General features: G+C 41.9%; 1 protein-coding gene across 1 annotated transcript in view; it reads left to right on the plus strand.

Moving 5' to 3' along the window:
- CSMD2 (CUB and Sushi multiple domains 2) overlaps positions 1-18,892 on the plus strand; it is a 575,415-nt gene that overhangs the window by 36,843 nt on the left and 519,680 nt on the right. The window contains exon 2 of the mRNA XM_074976068.1: positions 3,805-4,021. Within this exon, the coding sequence (XP_074832169.1) occupies positions 3,805-4,021 (217 nt within the window). The remainder of the gene's footprint in view (positions 1-3,804; positions 4,022-18,892) is intronic.

Here is an 18,892-nt window from a genome sequence, read left to right on the forward strand (position 1 = left end):
AGCCACAGTGGGAGGGCAGGGGGTGCAGCAGAGGATGCAACAAGGGCAGGGTGGTGTCACTGCTCTAATACCCTTTGGCACTTCCTCTATTCCAATATATGTTGTAGGGAGAGCAGGGAAGGTCATGTCTGGAACCTGTGGGCTGGGGAACCCACCACTGAGAGATCGCTCTCCATTCAGCATTCCTTGCATGCTGCATGGTTGCATCTGACTCTCCCTCGCACGGACTGCTGTGGAGTTTGTTACATCAAGGAAAATGCAAGCCACTCACTCAAGGGAGGACAATTGCGCCTTATGTGGCAGTACAGAGGCATATGGAGTGGCTCATGTCATTGTACGAGGCAGTGGGTGTACGCCAGTTAGCTGCTCTGGCCACAGCGTATTTTGCAGGCTGTCTCTAGATGTTACCGTACTTGGAGAGCTTAGGTGTAGCTCAGAGTCAGGTGGTTGCCATTCATGGGGGCTGAAGCTGCAAGCAGGGTATAATGAGATTGGTTCCTGTGCGCATTAGCAAATATTACTTCTGCTCAAAAGTCTTCCTGGTTTGCACTGTGCTGTGTCTCCAAGCAAGAGAGAGGGCAGACCTGAGATCCCCTTTCTCCAACAGTGCAGACTTGATCTAGGTTTACCTACCGTAAGAGAAATGGCACAGGAGTTCAGTGGTTGTGATGCCATTCATCAGAGCTGGCTTCAGCTCCGCAACAGGAAGGGTTTGATCTGTCCCCAAATGATTGTATTTTGGAGGGCAGAGGGTAGTATTTCTAAAGCATGTGATGGCATTGGTGAGCCCATGCGAGTCATCAAGTTCATCCTGCTAGCCGCTATGCTGTAGGAGTGCCATCAAGGTGAAGTTTACTCCAGCACATGAGCACCTGAGTTTGAGGGTACGTAACCTGAAGCTAAGGCTACGCTGGGCAAAATAAGTTGCCCACAGATACGCAGTTCTAGTTAGGCATAATCGACATATCTGCACTCAGCTAGCTTGGCTGTCTCTACTGGGGAAGGTCAATGGGAGAGTGTCTCCAGTCAACCTCCCTTACTCCTTGCATCTCATGAGGAGTGCAGGGCTCGACTGTGACTCCTGAGAGGTCAGTTTTGTGTACCCGTACTAGATGCGTGAAATTGAACCCCAGAAGGTCAACCTGAGAGGGTTGGTCTTCTGAAGTGGTGTAGACATAGCCTAAGAAATGCAGGGGGGACCCCTCTAATGTCTTTTTATCATATTTAATTGAGGATATTGTTTTTTTTGATTGTTTGTATCATTTAGCAGTGCCCCAAGAAGGGATTGGTGTGGAGCTTTAGTGTCCCCCCATCTCAATCCCTCCCAGTGCATTGTGGGAGTATGCAGACGGAGTGCAGCTTACAGACTGCCACCATCCTTTCTCCTACTCCCTATGTTAGCCCTTGCCAGCTCTGCACTGTTTAAGGCATGATGTGGCATGCTGGGGGATCACTAGGAAGAGGTCAGCTCTCGCTTTTCTGTGAGTTGAGGGATTTTTGCTCTTGTACAGGACATGTACTCCCATCCCCCACGACTTCTCCACCCGAAGGCATGAGAGAGTGTGGATTTGTGCACACTCACTGGCAGGAACAATCAAGACGGCCCATTTATAACACAGCCCCGTGGGCTTTCAAGTTATTAGTGTGAGTTTCACTAAAACATACATTCCTTTGTATTTATTCATGCCCCTGGGCCATAGGGTGAAAGAGAATTGTTACCATGACTCTTCAAAGAAGAAATGGAACATTTGTAACAGAGGTTTGAGATTAGGTCTTGGTGCTCAAACCCAAAATGAACTGACTCAGACCTTAAATCAGATTATTGGGTATGAGTAAAACCTCTTGTGGTTCCTTGATCCATTTCCCATAGCAGCCAGCTGTTCTCATCAGTTTCAAATATAAACAAAGTACCCCACTATTCCTGAGGAAGTCTCTTATTTCATAGATTGTCAGCTCATGAGAAATTAGTTTTTGCATCCAATAAGGAATATGCTTTTAGCTATGTCCACAAGGAGCATAAGATCATCTTGGTCCAGAATCATGGAAGTGAAATTATTTCAGTCGATTAATTAGGTATAGGACTGCATCATCTTTTTCTGTTGCTAGTTATTGTGCTTCTTCGGCTCATAGTTTGAGAGGATGTAGATTTCTGTTGCCATTGTTTTAATCTCTGAGTTAGTGCTACCCTTGCATAACCAGATGGATAAACAAGATTTAACTTGTCAGATGACCTTAGAAATGTTGGGAACACAGGGTCTCTGACCTTGAGTAATCTTAGCGTGATATCTAATAGCATCAACTGTTTGTATACCAGCAACAATTACATAGTTACAGCCTCTTTAATTTACTAATTTTCCCAGTTCATTCAGATGACATTTACTCACGATTCACGTTAAAAGTGTTCTTAGAGAAAATGAAGTATCCACACTTCACCTGCTGAATAACAATCTGTGTGAAGGAAAGAGACTATGATCTGGTGGTTACAGAGGAAAATTGAGGGTGAGGACCGTTTATGGATCTCCATGTGGTCTTGTGCTCTGTTTGCAATTTGTAAAAATGGATTAATGTGTCCTGCTTTTCATAGCGATCACAGATCGCTATCCTGCCCAGAATACCAATGTCAGATTTATGCATCACATATGCTAAATCCAGAGACAGGTGCAATTTAAGTGTGCATGGAGATGAATTCCACACCCAGGCATTGCATGAGTGCATGATGATTGGTGTTTGGAAAGTCAGTCTCTCCACAAAGGCTAGGTGCTGTAGAAATGCAAAGTGCTGTTGTCTTTGTTAATGAGTGATGTGCCTGACTCAGATTTCATTTCTATGGACTACAGGGCCATCTTAAGTCTTATTCATAAAATAATCCAAAAACAAATCCAATAAATCTGATTGATTGCTAAGGTTCTGTAAAGGTTTGCATCTTGGAGGGACAGAACAGGTTTTACTAAGTGTTTTGTTTCCAAAGCAGTCCCATAGAATTATAATAGGCTGCGAGGCAGTGGAGAAAGGGGAGCCCAGCATCTCAAGGGTTGAAGAAAGCCTCTGGGCCCAGCTAGCCCTGCCCCCTTTATCTGCAACCAATGCCAGGCCTGCAAGGAGGAGAAAAGGAAGGAACCTGGCTCAGTTTGGGGGTGACTAGTGATGAAGCAGGACCCTGGATCACTAGTCTCAGGACATGAACAACAGTTTGTTTATTAAGCAGCCATGGGAGCAATAACCTCTCACTCTACAAGTCTGGGAAAATGGGGGTGGGAGGGTGAACCTACTGAGAAGCCCCAGTTAAAGGGAATTTGGACTCTTGGGGCCAGGCCCCACGGTTGAGGACTTGAAGAGAGAGTGGTTTGGCGTTTCTGGACCAGGAGCACAGGTGTCCAGGGACCCAGCACCTCCTTACTCAGTGGCCTAGCCACTCAGCATCTCAGGTGCCAGAGTCCTAGCCACATTGGCTTTAATTAATGCTACTATCATTCTTTACCTGTGCTTGGTTGGTGCTCAGAAGTGCTAATAGTGTTACTGCTTTGGAAAACAGCAGTAAGAAATCAAAGCCAGCATTTCCCATCAGTTCAAAAGCCTCAGCAAAGGGCAAACAAACCAGCATAAGTTGGGGAAGCCAGACTTTCTTTGTAGAGCCTAGCACGCTCAACAAGCAGTGATCAGTCAAACTCAACCTGATCACAGAACAACAAGGTAGGAGCGCTCTTGTTTTTTGCACTGGTAGGAAGAAATGTGTATTAACAAAGTTGGCAGTGTCAAATTTTATGAAGCATACAACAATAACATGCTTGTCTTTTCTCTCACCAGCCCAGAACTGCAGCTACGTCTTTCAAGGCCCAAACGGGACGATACAAAGTCCGGGATTTCCGTACGGCTATCCCAATTATGCAAACTGCACGTGGACAATCACTGCGGACGAGCAGAACAGAATACAGCTCGTGTTCCAGTCCTTCGCCTTAGAGGAAGATTTTGATGTATTATCAGTCTACGATGGACTGCCTCAGCAGGGCAATCTGAGAACAAGGTAAAGTGTTGTTATGGCTCCTTCTCCACTCTAGCAAGATAAATGCAGAAGTAGGGGCCAGCAAAAGTACCTTCAAACTCTTATCTACAAGATTTTGGTATAAACTTTCCCCCAAAAATCCTAAAAACCTTATATTTTGGGGATAAAATTTGCTGCCACCACCCAAGTAATAATAAGGAAACCAGAGAGAGACTTCTTTGGGAAATCTCAGCCCCAAAAGTAAAAACCAGGACACAAACATTAACCAATATCAGGTTAATAAAAAGAAAGAGAGAACTTTTATTATTACAACAATATTTGTGTTGCGAGCCTCATGACTAGATAGAAGAGTTACAAAGTAAAACACATGGGGAGTCTCCACCATGGACCTAGAACTTAGTTACAAGGAGAGTAAAAGAACATTTTTAAAAAGTGCAGAGACATTAGACCCTGCTTCCCAAACCATAAAACTACAAAGCCTAACGGATCGATCTAAGCTTTACCCTACTTACAGAAGATTGGAGGGTCTGTTCTTGGAGGGAGATATTCTGTGTCTTTCCAGCCATGAGGGAGAAAGAAGGAGAAGGAACAGAGAACAGAAGAGGGAGGAGCCACAATTCAATTTTTACCTACATTCCTATAGGCCAACCCCACCTGGCTAAGGAGGTTAACCCTTTTACTTCCAGGCTGCTGGCTAACCCTCATGATTATGACAAGTGTGCAGCACCGTAACATGATGGCATTTAGAATCAAGTTTAAGGTTTCTGCTGGTGGGATTACAATACTTAGGTTGGAGGGTTGTGTCACACTGAACCAGCAGCTCATTTGTGAGTGGGCATCTCAGAGCAGTTTTGATTTGATCTCTTATACTCAATAAGAGCCTAAATATTGCTAAGAGTGCCCAACAATTTTGGTTTATCAATGTGCTGTAGACACCTGAAGAATTTAATGCAGAAAATGGAGCTGGAAGAGTGGAGGTGTGAGTTAAAGCAGGTCCCCTTCAAGCCAAAGCTTTGTGTTGTCAGACAGAAGGTGGCCTTGTGGTGAAGGCATTAGACCAGGACTTGGGAGACATGGGAACAATTGCTGACTGTGCCACAGACTGCCTGGGTGACTTTGAGCAAATCACTTCAGATCCCTGCCTCAGTTTCCCCTGTCTATACACTTGGGGTCACAACCCATTAATTCTGTTTGCTTTGTAAATCTTTTGGGGGTGAGGCCTGTCACCGATAACATGTTTGTTGGTTGCCTGGTGCAGTGGTGTGCTTGTCTCTGTAAAAGAGTTGAGTGCTGTCATAATATTATGAATCATATGTTAAATGGAGATGCAGATAATTAAAAATGCGAAAGTGAGAGAGACAGACATGTTGATTGGACTTTACAGTTCACAGACACAATCTCAGATTTTTTTCCTACATTGTTGATTACGGTAGTAGTTTCCAGGGCTTCTGATTTTAGGTTTAAACCAATAAAACTGCATTTTGGTTCTGTCCTCACATGAAGAATTCTGTGATGTGAAGAGGAGAGTTTGAAGAAAAGGCTGTGATCGTCAGGGAGGAGGGTGTTTAAAGATTTTGGCTTATTTCATTTTAAGCTGCTTGTTCAGTGTGTGACTTTGGACTAGTCCTCTTGGGTAACCCACCTGGAAAATCTGGGATGGAGAATCATAGAACACTAGAACTGTAAGGGACCTCAAGAGGCTGTTGAGTGCAGTTCCCTGCCCTGGTGGCAGGACCAAGCACCATCTAGCAGCAACATTGAAGAAAACACTGTTGTATGCAGTGGGGTTCAGTTGAATGGATAAAATATGTCTTCACCTTGCGTCCATGCTAGAGAATTATCTTGATTATGGGATTTCAACATGTAATTAAGAAGCAGGGTATGATCTGGTTGACACTAAATTGTATCAGTATTACAAATGTTAGTGTGCTCAGAGAAAAGCACTCTTGCATTCTTAGATTGTAAATTCTTTTGGACAGAGAGAGTCTTTTCACTCTGTTTTTGTACAGCTCCTGGTGTAATGGGCTGCCAGTCCTTGAGTGACTGTTCTAGGCATTGCTGTGTTTCAAATCATCGTAATCGTTCTGAAGTGTGACTGCAAAAATAGCTCAGCAGAGGATTCTACAAAGATTGTCTTAGCAACCTTGGGTTAAATTTGCTCAGGTTCATAAATTTCTAGTTTACCAGCCCTGTAAGCTCTTTTTGTAATCTGAGGAACTGATAAGTTCTTTCTTCTTTGTGCATCATCGCTGATTGATTGGGTCCCAACTGAGGCAGGTTGCAGTACAGTGATAGTGTGTTGCCACTTGCAATGCAAAAAGTGAGTATGAATTTCACCCTCTCAGTTTTAGCTGGTGTACAGCTCATTTGCTTTCATGAGTACAATTGTGCAGCCATCCAGCTTTTCAAGTCAGCTCAGTCGGCATTTAATGTGAGATTTTCAAAAGTGTCAGAAGGGTAGAGATGCTCAAGTCCCACTGACAACCCTAGATGACTTCAGCATTGCCCCATACTTGCAGAATGGCTCTTCAAATGAGAAATACTATTTCTTCGGTGTTCAACATCTCGATCTTTGTTCACCTAATATTTTGCACATCAACTATCCCTTATTAAACTTTGCAGCTGTTGCCGGTGGTTGGTTTTCTTCTTTTTCTATGCTATCAATTTTATGTTTTTCCTTGGGTTGCTTTCCAAATGTACTCCATCATCTAAGTGCCATGCTAGGATTTATCAAAGTTCATCAGTCAGCTGGCCAGAATACGCGATAGGCAAGAGCAATAGGAGGGATGAAAGTCTGACTGTATGTTGTGAAAGTAACTGTCCCATTTGCCAGGACCATGTGCTTGCTTGGCTGTGCATATTTGCTTTCAAAGTCAACCCAAATGAGATAAGTGAAAAAGGTGATTTGTTGGGGGATGGGATGAATGTGTTTACAATGAATCCATGTAGGGACATGGGCTTGTTTACTGTGTCATTCCTTGCTCAACTTCTTGGTGCGGAAGACAGAGCTGGTTGGAAATTTGTATTCCCTGTTGGTGAAATTCACCCTTGTGCAAGAATGACTTTACAAAACCCTGCTATTGCAGTTGATCAAGAATTTCTCCCACTCTTTCTGCTGTGGCGTTTTGTGCGTCATGTCTAAGTAATTTCTGAAAGGGAGTTAGTAATTCTATTCTTTCCCTTAGCAAACACCCTATTGTGTTGCAGCTTACTGTGGTATGAAAGTTCCCTAATACGATAAGAGTGAACTTAATTCAATGAGACGCTTGCTAATAAACTGCTTTACTGTGCATTGGAGAATTTGCATTGTGTGTTTGTGATGAGGCCATGAGTATGAATGCATCTCAGTGTTTTTCTTAATTTCGACCATCTAGAGTGGCTGTTTTCTTTAACTATCACAGTTCTTCCTGGGTGGCTATCAGGAGAGCTGACTCTTGAGGGGTTGAGTCCTTATTTATTTCTGTAGCATTGTGTGAAAAATGATCTCAGATTCCTTTCTTTTCCAATGAAGAACAAGACTTTAACAGGGTTCAAAAAAGAACTAGATAAATTTATGGAGGGTAGGTCCGTCAATGGCTCTTAGACCCGATGGATAGGAATGGTGCCCTTAGGCTTCACTTGTCAGAGGCTGGAAATGGATGGTAAGAGGAGTACATCTGGAGTTTTCTAACACAAAGCTGCTATTGCCCCAGTTCCTCCACTGTAATTTGGTGAATGCATCATTGTTAGAGAGAGGCGCTAGTCCAGTGGTTCCTAACCTGTCGTCTGTGTACTCTGGGGCTGGGGGAGGGAGGGTCCATGTGGGTAATGCAGGGGGTCTGCAAAAACAGAATGATAAAAATGATGATGGAAAATAAGTTCTAAGTAAATTGCAAAGTTAAAATCAGTTATTTTAAAATTAAATACCTTCCAAGAATTTTATGAATTGCTGTCCGAAAGTCTATCTTGGTGTTTCCTCTTCCATGTAATGATGTATACATAGTGACTAGAGTTGGCTTTCATGGGGGTCTGCAGATTGTTTGAGGAAGTGATTGGGGGTCCACACTAATGAAAGGTTGGGAACCACTTCTCTTGTCATCTTAATTTGCCACAGTTGATGATTTCGCACAGCTCTGTGCTAAGGAGCACAACTAAATCCGAGTAATAACCTAGAGCTATTTACAGGGCTGAAATAACCTGAGCAAGGTGAGGAAATTTAGCCCTTTTTAGGAACTGTCTGTGTCCAGGACGTCCCCTAGAAGAGGCTTCTGCTTTCATTGCAGTGTTTTCTGATGCATCTGTCTAGCTGACATTTTCTAAAGAAATTTCACTGATGCTAATAGAGGTTGAAACTCCCAAATCCAGCATTCTTTCATCTGGTGACATCCGTCGTCCGTCAGGACCATGAATCATCCCAGGGCTGCGAGGAGAAAGGGCCAGCCAGACCAGTGGCAAGTGACCAGGGCAGGGCAGGGAAGGGCAGCCACAGTTGGTCTGATGGCAAGGGAGTGGGGGCAGCAGCAGCCAAGGAGTCTGAGCTGGTAAACTAGCAGACCAGGCTTACGATGGTTCATCCCTGGGGCCAGGTGGGAAGCTGGGGCTGAGTGGGAAGCTGCAGCTTGGATAAGCCACTGCTGGGGAGGAGTGGCTGGGCCTGGGAACTGGGGTTTGGGGAGCTGGCGGGGGAGTTGCGAAGCTGCTGGTGACAGCAGGGAGAGGAGCCCAAGAGCAGGGGCTGAGGCCGGAGGGGGAGAATTGGCCACCCTTCACCTGGCAAAATCCCTTTTTCAGGGGTTGCTCAGGTTTCGAGGGTGCTGGACCAGGGAGGTTGCACCTGTAATTTACAGTGACTTTCCAGATTTAAGAGTCTAAAATTTGTCAGCACAATCCCTTATGTTAAGTCTCAGATGGCATTTCTCTACCTAGCACATGTATTTGCACATGTATACTTGACAGTTGAGCCAATAGGAAGCAATCAGCAGAGGTAAGTAGGCTTGACAAGCTGGTTAATTGACCGCCTATTATTTGATGACAGTCAAAAATTGTCAAATTTACCAGTAAAATGCCTCTTCTATTAGTTAAAATATATGAACTAAAGATGATGGCATAACTCAGTTGCTGTTTAACATAATATTGAACAAGGTTTGGAGTTGGGTATAGAGGGACTGTGGTTTCTTTGATCTTATGATGAACATACTATTAATGTTATTTTAACTTGTCGTTAAAGGTAAAGAGAAGGAAAACAGTTAAAATATTGAGAAAGTTTTAGTATGGAAGAAAACTCCCATAGAATCATAGAAGAGTAGGACTGCAAGGGACCTCGAGAAGCCATCAAGTCCAGCCCCCTGCCCTCATGGCAGGACCAAGCACTTTCTGGACCATCCCTGAAAGCCATCTATCTAACCTCTTCTTAAATATCTCCAGTGATGGAGATTCTACCACCTCCCTTGGCAATTTGTTCCAGTGTTTGATCACCCTGACAGTTAGAACTTTTTTCTAATGTCCAACCTGAACCTCCCCTGCTGCAATTTCAGTCCATTGCCTCTTGTTCTATCCTCAGAGGCAAGGAAGAAGAAGTTCCCTCCCTCTGCCTTATGACACCCTTTTAGACACCTGAAAACTGCTATCATGTCCCCCCCTCAGTCTTCTCTTTTCCAAACTAAACAAGCCCAATTCTTTCAGCCTTTCTTCATAGGTCATGTTCTCTAGACCTTTGATCATTCTCATTGCTCTCCTCTGGACCCTCTCCAGTTTCTCCACATCCTTCCTGAACTGTGGTGCCCAGAACTGGACACAATACTCCAGCTGAGGCGTAACCAGCACAGAGTAGAGCGGGAGAATGACTTCTCGTGTCTTGTTCACAACACACCTGTTAATGCATCCTAGAATCACGTTTGCTTTTTTTGCAACAGCATCACACTGTTGACTCATATTTAGCTTGTGGTCCACTATAACCCCTAGATCCCTTTCTGCTGTGCTCATTCCTAGGCAGTCCTTTCCCATTCTGTATGTGTGACACTGATTGTTCCTTCCTAAGTGGAGCACTTCGCATTTGTCCTTATTAAACTTCATCCTGTTTACCTCAGCCCATTTCTCCAGTTTATCCAGATCCTTTTGAATTATGACCCTATCCTCCAAAGAAGTTGCAACCCCTCCCAGCTTGGTATCATCTGCAAACTTAATAAGTGTACTTTCTATGTCAATATCTAAATCATTAATGAAGATATTGAACAGAACCAGTCCTAAAACAGACCCCTGTGGAACCCCACTAGTTATAGTTTTCCAGCAGGATTGAAAACCATTAATAACTACTCTCTGGGTACAGTTATCCAGCCAGTTGTTCACCCACCTTATAGTAGCCCCATCTAAGTTGTATTTGCATAGTTTTTTGATAAGTATATTATGTGAGACCGTGTCAGATGCTTTACTGAAGTCTAGGTATACCACATCCACCGCTGCTTCCTTATCCACAAGGCTCGTTATTCTATCAAAGAAAGCTATTAGATTGGTTTAACATGATCTGTTTTTAACAAAACCATGCTGGCTGTTCCCTATCACCTTACCACCTTCCAAATGCTCGCAGATGATTTCTTTAATTACCTGCTCCATTATCTTTCCTGGCACAGAAGTTAAGCTGACTGGCCTGTAGTTTCCCGGGTTATTGTTGTTCTCCTTTTTATAAATGGGTACTATATTTGCCCTTTTCCAGTCTTCTGGAAGCAGTCATGTTAGACCATTTTTGGGGCAGAGATAAAGATGGCAATAGCTGGTTATATGGGCAAAGAGAATTTCATAGGAGCATACGACTGGAAGGAATCTCAAGAGATTGTCAAGTCCAGTCTCCTGCACTCATGGCAGGACCAAGTGCCATCTAGACCACCCCGACAGGTGTTCAGAGATTTTGAAAAGCAGGCTGGGTAATGATGGAGATCCCACCATCTCTGTAGGTAATTTATTCTATAGGTTTATCACACTCTCAATTAGAAATTTTTTTCCTAATGTCCAACCTAAATCTCCCTTGCGGAAATTGGAGCCCACTGCTGCTTGTCCTAGCATGAAGAATATTTTTTGTCCCTCTTCTTGGGCACTATGTTTGAGATGCTTGGAAGCTGTTAGGTCTCCTCTGTCTTCTCTTTTCCAGACTAAACAAACCCAGCTCTTTCAGTCTTTCCTCCTAGCTCACGTTTGCTAGAATTTTAATCATTTTTGTGGCTCATCTCTGTTTTTTTTCCCCCACAATATGTTCACATCTTTCCAGAAATGTGGCTCCCAGGGTTGGATACAATGCTCTAGTTGAGGTTTAATCACTGTTGAATAGAGTGGAAGAATTAGTTCTTGTTTCTTACATGCAACACTCCTGTTAACACATCCTAAAATCATGTTTGCTTTTTTGCAACAGAGTTATCCAGTGGATGCACATTTAGCTTGTGGTCCACTATGGCTTAGCTCCCTTTCTGTAGCACTCCTAGGCAGTCGTTTCCCAGTTTGTACATGTGCAGCTGATTTCTCCTCCTTCAGTAGAACACTTTGAACTCACATTGAATTTCATCTTGGTCATTAGAGCATTGCCTGTAAACCCAGGGTTGTGAGTTCAGTCCTCAAAGGGGCCTTTAAAGGGTCTGGGGCAGTTTAGATTTGAAAAAAAAAAAACTGTCAAGGATGGTGATAGGTCCTGGTGTGAGTGCAGGGGACTGGACTTGGTGACCTCTGAAGGTCCCTTCCAGTTCTATGAGATGCATCTGTTTACCTCAGACTATTTCTCCCGATTGTCCTGATCACTTTGAATTATAATTCTCTCCTCCAAAGCACTTGCAACCCCTCACAGTTTGGTGTCATCCACTCATTGTGTATGCATGCCACTATCTAAAGGGATTAGGATGATATTGAATTGAACTCTCTAGAATCTCCGTCAGCATGACTGTGGACCATTGATTATTATTCTCTGGGAACAGTTATCCATCCAGTTATGGACTCATCTCATAGTAGCTCCATCTAAGTTGTATTTGTTTGTTAGTGGGGTCATGTGAGACAGTATCAAAAGCCTCAATATACCTAATCTACCATTTCCCTCTTATTCACAAGGCTTGTTACCCTGTCAAAGAAAGCTGTCAGGTTGGTCTGACATATATTTTTCCTTGACAAATCAATGCTGACTATTTCTTATCCCCTTATTAGCTTCGTGATGTTTGCAAATGGGTTCCTTAATTATTTGCTTCTTTATCTTTCCTGGTACAGAATTTAAGTTGACTGGTCTATAATTCGGTAGCTTTTCCTTGTTACCAGTTTTTATAAATGGGCACTGTATTTGCCCATTTTGTAATCTTCTGGACTCTCTCCCATCTTCCACTACTTTTCAAAGTTTAGTTGTTATTAGATATATCCTCAGTTAGCTCCCTGACTATTCTATGATACATTTCATCAGATCCTGGCATGACCTAAAGACATCTAACTTGTCTCAGTAATTTTTAACTTGTTCATTCTCTTTTTTAACTTCTGATCCGACCCCATTTTAACTGGCATTCATTACATCAGGTGTATTATAGCAACCAACGTTCTTGGTGAAAACCAAGACAAAGGAGTCATTAAGGATCCTTGCCATTTCCACATTTTCTATTATTACTTTACCCTCTTCTTTGAGTAACAGGCCTACCCCATCCCTGGCATTCATTTTGCTTCTAATGTATTTTTAGAATGTTTGTTTTCTTTACCGCTTGTGTCTCCAGCTAGTTTGATCTTGTATTGTGTCTTGTCCTTTCTAATTTTGCCCCTACATACTTGTGTTATTTGTTTATGTTCATCCTCTGTAATTTGACCTAGTTTCCACTTTTTATAGCAATATTTTTGGATTAGCTAATCATTGAAGATCTCTTGGTTAAGCCAGGGTGGGCTCTTTCTCCTGTTTCTTATCCTTCCCCTGCAGTGGGAGAGTTTGCTTTCGGTTACCTGAGATGGCTTGGAGCTGCTGCTGCTTGTTTGGTTTGGTTTTATTTTAGATGGTGTCTGGCATTTAGTTGGAGGCAGTGAAGTTGGTGACATCCTTTGGGCTTCTTTTTTTGGCCTGGGATGTTTTAGGACATGTTTTTGGATTGGGACAAAGAAAATACAGGATTTTAGGAGATAATGTGTACAGCAGTTGTATGGAAACTTGCTTTAGGAACTGGGCTTTAAAGATTTTACGTGGGGAGTAATGAGTGGAATAGCTCACTGTTGTTGTTTTAAGTACTAATTAGACTGGGCTTTTGCTGAATTAATTTTGGTTTAAGTTTTGTTTTTATGTTTCCTTAAGCATGATGTTGCCATAGTTATTGAGTTCTGTTAGGAGGCTTTTTATTAATTTAGCTTGTGCTTTTTACTTTTCTATTGTAGGTTGTTGTGATATTTTATGAACTTAAATTTATTATTTATAATTAGGATAAATTTTAGGCTTAATTATTATAATATTTTTAATGGACCAGTTCCACCAGGATTGTGTATTTGTTCATAAATAATAATTATTAAATAAATCCTTTATTTTACTATAAGCAGGTACAGGAAAGGAGAAAAAAGGATTTAGTTACATTAGGACTTGTGCATTTTTATTTTAAAGTTGGAATTTATAAATTTTATTTGACTATATGGTCATAAAAGTACTTAGCTTTCTTAAGATCTAGAAGGCTCAAGAACTTGTATCTTATCTGTTGCTACTGCTAGGATGGACAGAGATGGATTTTTTTTCTCCTATTTATGTAGTTAAAGCTGACCTTCTACATCAAATCTTATGCAACAGTGGTTAAGATAGCTTACTTGGAGAAAAAATAGCTTTGTTGGCATTTTTACCTAAATGTGTGGTTTCTTTTAGAAAGAAGCTATAAAATGATAGCTTTTTGGAGTCACTCTTGCATGGATGAGCCATTTGCAATGTAATAAAAACTCAAAGACATTTTTAGTCTGACAGATCTTCCTCATCTGTTTTAGTACTAACGCTTGTTAGGCCAATGTGACCTTTGGGTCGCTTGGCTCATTCTGGGGCTTTTCTTGTCAAACTAGCTCTGTGCTGCGTCTCATTCATAGAACAAGAAAAATTAATTTCCTTGGGGGGCAGGGAAGGGGTAAGAAGGAAAAATACACTGTAAAAACAAGGAAAAAAGAATGAAAAAAACAAAATAAAAAAGCTTGGTTTTGGTGACCTGAGACTTAATTCACATTTTAACTGCAGTAACATCCCTGAATTAAGTTGGCATTTGTTAGCAAGAGGGCTTTCAAGGATGATGATATTTGCATAAATAAATATTTGCATAAAAAAATAACTTATTGCTAGTTAGAGAAACTACAAACCTTAACACAAAGAAAAAAGCTTATTCTAAAAAAATTAAAAAATTGTTAAACCTCTTTTTTAAGCAAAAATATTAATGGTTTGCTTTGTGTGTTTGTTTTAAATGGTCTCAGTACATGTAGGATTAAAACAATTAGGCAAATGACTGCTTGTTGGCCCAAGGCGCTTTCTTTTAACTATGTGGTTAAGTAGTAAGCACTGCAATGAAATGCTGAAATGTTGTATTAATTTAGATAGATTGTGTATGCCAAAGGTGTTCGTATAACCCAATTGCTGCCTTATATTGCTAGCCAAGATTAGCGGTTTGATGTACAGAGACTTCCCCATCTTAGTCTCATGGCAAAATACTATTACAATTATTGTAGCCTTTCATTGAAGATAAAGAAAGAGAAAGAGTTACAGCATTTTGAATAGTAACAGAGAAGTAGCCGTGTTAGTCTGTACTCCAACAAAACAAAGCAGCAGAAACGTAGCACTTTAAAGACTAACAAAATGATTTGAGTATGAATTCCAATTCACAAATTTCTCTCTGTAATCCGTTTTAAAATCTGTTTTAGGACACAAGAACAAAGGGAATTTAAAAACGGATTACAGTGAGAAATTTGTGAATTGGAATTCAGATTCAGATTCGAAACATTAACAGTGGTATGAACAGAGACAACAACTACCTCACGCATTATAAGGCCTGCTTCCCTTCTTTTGATGCTTGTAATTATCTCAGACAGGACACTTAACATCCCCCATTTCTCTGCTGCCTACTTCAGTCCGATGTACTTGATTTGTCAGTTTTTATTGCAATTTTGTTTTAGTCGTCTGTACTTATAAATGCCAGTCTGTATTGGAAATGAGATTGATCTGATGAAGTGTACCACAAAAAGTGATCTGTCCCACAAAAGCTCATCATGGAAAAAATAATTTTTAGTCTTTAAAGTGCTACATTTCTCCTGTTTTGTTTAGTTAAAGCATTTGTAAAGTAAAATAAGTGAGGCTTTTATGTTACTCAAATCCCTTGCTTCCTTTCCCTTTACTTGGAGAGAGATTTTAGAATGTAAAACACCTTGTTTCACAGTTTCTTTGATGGAATTAGCTGGTAATAGCTCTCCTTTTGAGGAAAATAGAATTTTTTTCAGATGAGCTAGTAGTGCTGCTGTTAAAGTCTGATCCCATTTTATTCCAGATGGAATTTGGAAATGAGCTGGAGCTGGAAGAGGTAGCACTGTTAACGGAGTCGTGGTTTTTTTGTTGTTTTTTTTTTTGGCTGGGTCTTGGCAGAACACATTTCAGGTCCCACTAGACAGTAGGGGTGGCAGTGGCTGTCATGCTGGTAATGTTCATTCTAGTAGACCTTTTTTTCTCCCAGAGTCTTTCTTTACAGACCTCAAAAGGGAATGATGGGCAGAATCGTTCATTCCATTCTTATTTTGCCCAGGCCTAGTTTTCAGCACACTGGTTTGGTTTACTGATTTTTTTTTTTTTTTCCTATACTCTTTTTGGTTACCAAGCATGAGGATGGAAGACACCCATGCACTACTACAGAGTGGGGACTGACTGGCCAAGCCGCAGTTCTGCAAAAAAGGAGCTGGGGATTACAGTGAATAAGGAGTGGGACATGAGATAACAGTGTGCCCTTGTTGCCAAAAAAGGCTAATGGCAAATGGGGGTGCATTAGTAGGAGCATTGCCAGCAGACCTGGGTGATTATTCCTCTCTGTTCAGCACTAGTGAGGTTGCATATGGAGTATTGTATCCAGGTTTTGGCACCCACTACAGAAAGGATGTGCACAATTTGGAAGAAGTCCAGCAGAGAGTAACAAAAAAATGATTAGTGGGTTGGGGTACATGACATAATACAAAAATAGGCATCACTAAATGAAAGTAATTGGTAGCAAGTTTGAAACAAACAAAAAGAAGTGTTTATTCACACAACACACAGTCAACCTGGGGAGCTCCTTGCCAGAGGATGTTGTGAAATCCAATACTATAACAGGGTTAAAAATGAGCTGGATAAATTAATGGAGGATAGGTCCATCGATGGCTATTAGCCAGGATGAGTGGGGATGGTTTCCCTAGCCTCTGGTCACCAGAAGCTGGCAATGGGTGATAGAGGATACTTGATGATTACCTGTTGTGCTCATTCACTCTTGGGTACTGGGCATTGGCTACTGTTAGAAGACAGGATGCTGGGCTAGATGGCCCTTTGGTTTGATCCAGTATGGCTGCTCTGATGAGAGCTTGAGGGAATTAGGGTTATTTAGTCTGTAGAAGAGAAGAATGAGGTGGGATTTGATAACAGCCTTCAACGATCTTTTTTTTTTTTTTGGGGGGGGGGGGGGGGGCGTGTCCCAAAGGGGGTGGAACTAGGCTATACTCATTGGTGACAGATGACAGAACAGGAAGCAGTGGTCTCAAGATGCAGTGTGGGAGAGCTAGGTTAGCTATTAGGAAAAAAAATCTGTTTCACTGGAAAGGGGGTGAAGCACTGGCATGGGGTGCCTAGGGAGGTGGTGAGATCTCGATCCTTAGAAGTTTTCAAGGCCAGTCTTGACAAAGCCCTAACTGTAATGATTTAGTTGGGGTTGGTTTTATTTTGGGCAGCGGGATTGGATTGGATGGCCTCCTGAGGACTCTCCCTTTTCACGAGTTACATCAGGAGGTTGTTTTGTTTGCACTAATTCAGTGTGTCTCCTTTTATACATTTTCCCACTGATATTTGTTGTTAAAGGTTGCTGTGACATTTTATAAGCTTACACTAACTGCCTACCATTGAATATGCAATTAGTGTAAATTTATAGGCTCAATTATTACAACATGCTCTCATGTAGGTGCCATTCTTTCAGGTTTTTATAAATTAATGTCATTGCAATTCACATTTTCCTGAGTTGAAATAAGTAACTTTTTTAATGTAATTAGGCATAAATAATCTCTCTAAGACTAATCCTACTGCAGACCATGCAGTTTTAGTATTTTTTTATTCTTCTTTTTTACTGTTTTGATAAACTTGTGTTTTAAAATGTGACCTTTTTTTTTTTTTTTTACATTATTTGTCAATATTCATCTGATCAACTGACCAAGTACTTTTGAATCAGTCAAATAACCAGTGCCCTGAGAGAGAGAATTAGGTAACATATAACACAGCTCATACTAAGGTACAGTTCAGAGTTTATCAGTCAGACTCTCTGAGGGTGTGAGTTAGTTTAGTTAATTTGACTGACTTCAGTGGGAATACAGTGATTTATATGAGATGCAGACCTGGTCCTATGGACGTGGCATTATCAGAGATGGGTTTAGACCATAACATAGATAATGCACGAGAGCTGAACTTAAAATCTAGGCGTGTTTGATTCTTGGGTTTGTTTCAGGTCTTCCTCTTTAGACAGAACAGAAGGTTCTTTAGTTTCATGTTACCATAATAGATTTTGCATTAGTTGTAACACTTGGCATTAGAATACAGGCTGAACCTTTCTAGTCCATCAACCTCTGAAGTATGGCATAGTTCTCATTAGCCAGATATCTATTTGAGGTTGGCTAAGTTTTCTGTGGTCCCATTAAGTTTGTTTATAGCCACCAGTCCTGGCTCTGGGTATTCTGCGCCATTACTTAGATGTAATTTACTCCTACATGTCTCAGAGCCCTGTAAGCAGTGGAAGTGTTCATAATGCTGCTAGACAATATTGACCTCCCATGATCTGGCAAAATCTCTCGTCTAGCAATAGTCAGGTCCCAAGGATGCCAGACTAGAGAGGTTCAGCCTGTATAAGCTGCTGCCATTTTCTTCAGAGATGGAGAAGGATGGTCCACCCTTGGTCATAACAAGAAGTGCTTCTTAAGAGCATGTTTTTTACCTAAAAATGGCCACATTATTTGTCCTACAGGCCATGTCTACACTAGCCCCAAACTTCGAAACGGCCATGTAAATGGCCATTTCGAAGTTTACTAATGAAGTACTGAAATACATATTCAGCGCCTCATTAGCATACGGGCGGCCATGGCACTTCGAAATTGACGCGGCTCGCCGCTGCGCAGCTCATCCCGACGGGGCTTCTTTTTGAAAGGACCCCCCTTACTTCGAAGTCCCCTTATTCCTGTGAGCAGATGGGAATAAGGGGGCTTCGAAGTAGGTGGGGTCCTTTCGAAAAGGAGCCCTGTCGGGATGAGCCGTGCGGTGGCGAGCCACGTCAATTTCAAAGTGCTGTGGCCGCCCGCATGCCAATGAGGCACTGAATATGTATTTCAGTGCTTCATTAGTAAATTTACATGGCCATTTTGAAGTTTGGGGCTAGTGTAGACACGGCCACAGTAGTGTATAGAAGGTCTAGGTTAGATCCAGGCCACTTTTTGCAGTGCCCGACACAGAAACATGGTAAGGAGAAACTGGCACAGAGAGGAAAAGGAACTTGCCCAAGTAATGACCCAGTGACAGCTGTGCATAGATGCTAGCCTTAAGACTAGGGAGGACCAGAGTAGAACAGATCCCAGGTCTTCCAGCTTCCATTCTTGTGCCCATATGGGCTACCTTAATATTGGGCAAGTGGTATTGTTTAACTCTGGGGTGAGGAATGTGTTGCCTTCAGTGCCTAGTGTAATGTTGGTGTGACAGCAACC

Source organism: Carettochelys insculpta, chromosome 24, assembly GCF_033958435.1.
Source record: "Carettochelys insculpta isolate YL-2023 chromosome 24, ASM3395843v1, whole genome shotgun sequence".
Classification (NCBI taxonomy): Eukaryota; Metazoa; Chordata; order Testudines; family Carettochelyidae; genus Carettochelys; species Carettochelys insculpta.